Source organism: Ornithorhynchus anatinus, chromosome 1 (genome assembly GCF_004115215.2).
Source record: "Ornithorhynchus anatinus isolate Pmale09 chromosome 1, mOrnAna1.pri.v4, whole genome shotgun sequence".
NCBI classification, from domain to species: domain Eukaryota; kingdom Metazoa; phylum Chordata; class Mammalia; order Monotremata; family Ornithorhynchidae; genus Ornithorhynchus; species Ornithorhynchus anatinus.
In genome coordinates, this window is record NC_041728.1 from 34001598 (window position 1) to 34007597 (window position 6000).

At 56.2% G+C, this 6000-nt stretch overlaps 1 protein-coding gene across 2 annotated transcripts in view; it reads right to left on the reverse strand.

The window, feature by feature from the left end:
* LOC100680674 (deubiquitinase DESI2) overlaps positions 1 to 5328 on the reverse strand; it is a 78834-nt gene extending 73506 nt beyond the window's left edge. For both annotated transcript variants that reach the window (XM_029076431.2, XM_029076424.2), the window contains exon 1: positions 5032 to 5328. In XM_029076431.2, the coding sequence (XP_028932264.1) occupies positions 5032 to 5070 (39 nt within the window). In that variant the 5' untranslated portion in view covers positions 5071 to 5328. The remainder of the gene's footprint in view (positions 1 to 5031) is intronic.
* Between the last annotated feature and the right edge of the window lie 672 nt (positions 5329 to 6000).

Here is a 6000-nt window from a genome sequence, read left to right on the forward strand (position 1 = left end):
TCCGACTATTACTACTGTAGCCGCTGCTGCTACTACTACTGCTATTAACACTACTGCTACTACTACTAATAATAACAACGGTTCTCTTTAAGCATCTACTGTGTGACCAGCCCCGTTCTAAGCACTGGGATAGATAGAAGTTAATCAGGTTGGGCACAGCCCCTGTCCCATGTGGGGCTCACGCTCTTAATCCCCATTTTACAGGTGAGGTAACCGAGGCCCCGGGAGTGAAGTGACTTGCCCGAGGTCACCCAGCGGACTAGTGGCGGAGCCGGGATTAGAAGCCAGGTCCTTCTAACTCCAAGGCCCACGCTCTGTCGACTAAGGACTACTAATAGGACTACTATTATGGCTACCGTGGCTACTGCTACTGCTGCTGCTGCTTCTGCTCCTGCTAAGGCAACTTCTACTGCTACAATTACTGCTCCTGCTCCTGCTACTACTGTTACTACTGCTGTACTTCTCCTATTACCCCTCCTGCTCCTGCTACTACTGCTGTACTTCTACTACCACTCCTGCTCCCGCTCCTGCTACTACTCCTACTGATGCTCCTGCTACTACTATTAGCTCTACTCCCGCTACTGTTACTACTACTGTTGTTGCGACTGTGACTGCTACAACTATTCTACTGGTGTCACTGTTTGTACTACTGTCCTGTCAAAACTACCAGTCTAGCCGCTGCTCCTGCTACTACTCCTATTGATGCTTCTGCTACTACTATTCCTGCTACTCTTTCTACCGCTTCAGCTGCCACTACTTCTCCACTGCCATTGTTACTGCTACTCTACTGCTCCTACTACCGCTCCTGCTCCTGCTACTAGAGAAGCAGCGTGGCTCAGTTGAAAAAGCCCGGGCTTGGGAGTCAGAGGTCATGGGTTCTAATCCCGACTCTGCCACTTATCAGCTGTGTGACTTTGGGCAAGTCACTTCACTTCTCTGTGCCTCGGTGACCTCATCTGGAAAATGGGGATTAAAACTGTGAGCCCTATGTGGGACAACCTAATTAGCTTGTTATCTACCCAGGGCTTAGAACAGTGCTTGGCACATAGTAGGGGCTTAACAAATACCAAATGTATTATTACTACTCCTACTGATGCTCCTGCTACTACTGTTACTGCTACTTTTTCTACTGCTGCAGCTGCTACTGCTACTACTACTGCTGCCACCGCTGCTAAGGCTACTTTTACTGCTACTGCCACTATGACTACTAGTACTACGTCTCTACTGCCATTGTTACTACTACTGTACTGCTCCTACTACCCCTCCTGCTCCTGCTACTACTCCTATCGACGCTCCTGCTACTTCTACTAGTACTCTTCCTCCTCCTGCTGTTGCTGCAACTACCTGATGAGTGATGAGGGTGGACTCTGAACAGTAAACCTGAAAACTAGCTAGCCAGCAAGGGCTGCAAAATCCACAGGGGCTACAGTGACGGCCACGAGGCAGGCAAACTACGGTGCCCTCTCACTCTGTCCGGAGATGGGTCCCCACGTGAGTCTTTGCACTCGTTTCACAACGCGCTGCTCATCTGTCTGCCTACCTGGCTCGTGGCATTTTTTACCCCAAAAGGGACGCCGCCGACAGGGGAAGAGAGAGTGGAAATCACCAGCGCTATAATCACCTCCTTCACGTGGGTTCCCGACCCTGAAAACTGAGGCCCGGAAGCCTGGCCGTCATTCGCCACCGGCCAATCCGCCGGATCCCATTACAAGAGGGAGAATCCTTTATGGGGAGGAAGGGATCGGTCTGTCCTTACTCTAACATCTGGAGATTAATCCGATTTTCTCGATGTCCTGAACACGGAGCCCAAAGCCAGAGTGGTTTCTGACCGCCAAAGTCAACGGTGATGAAAGAGCCGAGTGTACTCGCCCAAGCACCTAGTCCAGTGCTCCGCAAACAGGAAGCACACGATAGATACAATCGATGGACTGACTGACTGATTGATGGAATGGATAGCAGAGATTGGTTTCCTCCTTTCTCGTGGGGTCAATCCCTGCCCGGGAGGGTGAAATGGGTGGGAGAAAACTGCTGGGTTTGATCCCGACCCTGCCTTCCCATCCCGCACCTGATAAATAGCGCACGACACAGAAGATTTCTGATCCCCACTTCAACCGTTCTACCCAAGACCCAGTGCCAATAGCAAAATCCTCTAGTCTGATACCGAGTTCCCGCTGGTTTTCTCATGTGACGAGATGGAAGGGATTGTCTCTATCTGTTGCCAAACTGTACATTCCAAGCACTCAGTACAGTGGTCTACACATAGTAAGTGCTCGATAAATGTGATTGAACAAATGAATGAATGAAAGAAAACAGACCCAGCCCAGGGGTTCTATTTGGCCCAGTGCTCTCACTGTTGCTTCTTCAAAACCAGACCTCGGGGAGGAAGAACCTTCCACATTCCTTCAGGATTTTTTTCTGCAGCCGTGCATGGACAGCTGCAACGGAATACCAGGTATGTCCAGGCAGGCTCAGGTCAAATTAGGGTAGGTAGTCTCTAGGGCAAACGCCCACTGGATGCACCCCAGGACCCATGGGGTGCAGAGGCTGGGGTGTTCGGGAGTGGGGCAGAGGAGGAGGAGAATCTCAATTGGCGTCGCCACGACGGTATCCCTGCCACTCACTTTCTTGAGGGTCTTGTTCATGACGACCTCTGACTATTCCGTAGATGTCGATACCAAACTCCATTTTAACCTCCCACTGTGGATACAGTCTCGATCCCTCTGACTCCTCACACCCTTTCTGCGGCAGGTGATTGTTTCTAGGCAGGCGATCGGGTCCATAATTAACCACCGGCCTGGCACAAAAGGAATCACCCCACCAAGTCTCACCACATCGGGTCAGACTACAGGTATTTGCCATCGAACTATAGGTTCTGCCTAATAAATTCACAGGTTTTTTTTTATGGTGTTTGTTAAGAGCTTGCTATGTGTCAGTCATGGTTCTAAGCACTAGGGTAGATAAAAGCGTGGCTCAGTGGAAAGAGCACGGGCTATGGAATCAGAGGTCATGGGTTCTAGTCCCGGCTCAGCCACTTGTCAGCTGTGTGACTTTGGGCAAGTCACTTAACTTCTCGGTGCCTCAGTTACCTCATCTGTAAAATGGGGATGAAGACTGTGAGCCCCACGTGGGACAACCTGATTCCCCTGTGTCTACCCAGCGCTTAGAACAGTGCTGTGCACATAGTAAGCGCTTAACAAACACCAACATAATATAAGCTAATCAGGATGGACCCAGTCCCTGTCCCACAGGGGGCTCACAGTCTTCATCTCCATTTTAAAGTTGATGCAACTGAGGGCCAGAGAAGCATGGCATAGTGGATGGAGCATGGGCCTGGGAGTCGGAAGGTCATGGGTTCCAATCCCGGCTCCGCCATGCGTCTGCTGTGTGACCTTGGATAAATCACTTTACTTCTCTGTGCCTCAGTGACCTCCTCTGTAAAATGGGGATGGAGACTGTGAGCCCCCTGTGAGACAGGGACTGTGTCCAACCCCATATGCTCGTGTCCACCCTAGTGCTTAGTACAGTACTTGGCAAATGGTAAGGGTTTAAGAAATTCCACAGTTATTATTATTATTATTATGTGAAATGACTTGCCCAAAATCACATAGCAGACACGTGGCAGAGATGGGATTAGAGCCCAGATCCTTCTGACTTCCAGGCCCGGGCTCTGTCCACTAAACGAGACTGTTTCTCTTTTTTCTTTTTCTTTTTTTGTGTTGGCTGCCTAAAGATCTGAGACCCTGGCGAACTGTGGCTTGCAAAGCCAGTTGGAATTTGAAATTCGAAAGCTCCAATCCAATGAGGTCGGGCAAACACTCCCCTCCCGCCCCCCGCCCCCCACGGCCCCCTGGGTTTCTGGGCTTCCTGTGGCAGGGAACGTGTCTACCAACCCTGTTCTATTGCCTCACCCAAGTGCTTAGTCTAGTGCTCTGCACGCAGGAAAAGCTCGGTAAATACCACTGATTGATGGGTTGGGCATCCCCTCTAGATTATAAGATCACTGGGGTCAGGGACTGTTTGTGTTCTCTTGTTCTATAGTCCTCTCTCAAGCTCTTAATACAGTGCTCTGCTCACAGTAAGCATTCAGTAAATACCAGTGATGGATGGATGAGTGGGTGGATGGATGGATGGATGGATGGATGGATGGATGGATGGATGGATGGATGGATGGATGGATAGGGCATCTCTCTATGACAAACCTCATCCCCTTGATGTCCGAAGCTACCCAGATAACACACTCCAAAGCCGCTGTCGGATGTGCTGGGAGAACTTTAAAGGAGGGCTAACGCATGCCGCTGGAGAGGGCACAAAGTCTGCTGGGGGCTGTGCTCTTCCGAGCGCTCAATATGATGCTCCACATGCAGTAAGCGCTTAAAAAATCCCAATGAATGAATGAAGGGCAGAAAGTAACCTCTCGGGTGCCCACTGGATCCGGACGCAGAGCGATAGCACGCCAAGAAGGTGCTTGGCCAGGAATCTGCTTGGGCTTCCAAGCAGTGTCATCCTGTCCGACCAAATTCTGTTTTCTCTCCGACACCCCCCTCCCCCCAATCTCTCCTCTACCCACCCCCCGCAAGATCACTCTTTCTGAGCTCCTGCAGATTCTCTGAGCTCCAGAACCAAACCTGCTCTCTTCCAGGAGCCCCCAGGCCCAAGGGTCGGTGGTGGTGGAGTCATTTATCCAGTCGTGTTTCTCGAGCGCTTACTGTGTGCGGAGCACTGTAGTGAGCGCTTGGGAAAGTCCAATACGGCAATAAAGAGAGACAGTCCCTGTCCGTCCCAGGTGCACACGTGCCCCCGCCCCCTCCGCCCCCCAACCCCGGCCGAGGGTCGGTGGTCGTGGAGTCATTTATTCAGTCGGGTTTACTGAGCGCTAACTGTGCTGAGCGCTCGGGAAAGTCCAGTATGGCAATCAAGAGAGACGATCCCTGTCGGTCCCAGCTGCAGGCGTGCCCCCGCACCCCCAACCCCCGGAATCAGACCCCCGGTAGGCGACCCCCCTCCCCCCCAACCCAGCCGGCTGGCACTGACCATGTCGTAGACGTTGAGGATGACCGGTTCGTTGGCCATGGTTGGAGGAGGCGAGGCCCGCGGCCACCGGGGCTCCACTGGCCGGGGAGCTCAGCTGGGCTTGCGGCCAGTCCGCATCCCCTGGCCCTGGGACCCTCCGGTCCTCCGCCCCCCGACCCTCGCGGAGACGGGCGGAGACGAGACCCAGCCAGAGAGACCGTCCCCCTCCGCCGGCCAGAGAGAGAGAGAGGACGGGGTGGGGATGCGGAGCGACGGGTCCCTAGCAGGTCGGGGGCCGCGGGGCGGCCGGTCCTTCGGGCCCGGGTCCAGTCCGGCAGGCGGCCGCCCGGCCGGGGCCCCGGGGACCCCGGGCGCCGGGGCCGCGGCGGGGCGGGAGGCGGGCGGGCCGGACCCGCGGGCCCACGGGGACAGCCGGCCGCGGCCCCGACATCAGAAGACCCGGAGGAGGGACGCCGCCACCACCGCCACCGCCACAACCGGGAGCTGCAGCAGCGGCAGCAGCAGCAGCAGCAGCAGCAGCAGCAGGAAAGTGGTCAAGGCGGCCGGGAGGGAGATTCATTTAGCGGCCGGTGGCCGGGGAGCCGGGGAGCCGGGGAGCCGGGGACCGGGGACCGGGGACCCACCCCCGGCTGCCCCGCCCCGCCCCGCTTCGGGCCCTGGGGCCCTGCCCACCGGCCCCAAGGCAGCAGGCGGGCGGAGAGGGGCGGGCCCCGCCTGCAGCGCTGACACCCGAGGCGGCGGGCCGCTCCCGAAGGGTCCCGGCCCCGGGTCTGGCCGGCCGGCCGGCCGTCCCCCCGAGGCGGGTCCAGCGGCGGGAGCCGGGACCGGGCGGGGGCGGCGGCCTCGGGGTGCGCTCCCTCCCTCCTTCCCTCCTCTGACCCAGCGGCCGGACCCGCTGAGCGCTGCCCCCGGGGGCTGCCGGCCCTGCTTCCGAGCCGGCTGGCGGGCCGGGGGAGGGGGCCGGGGGCT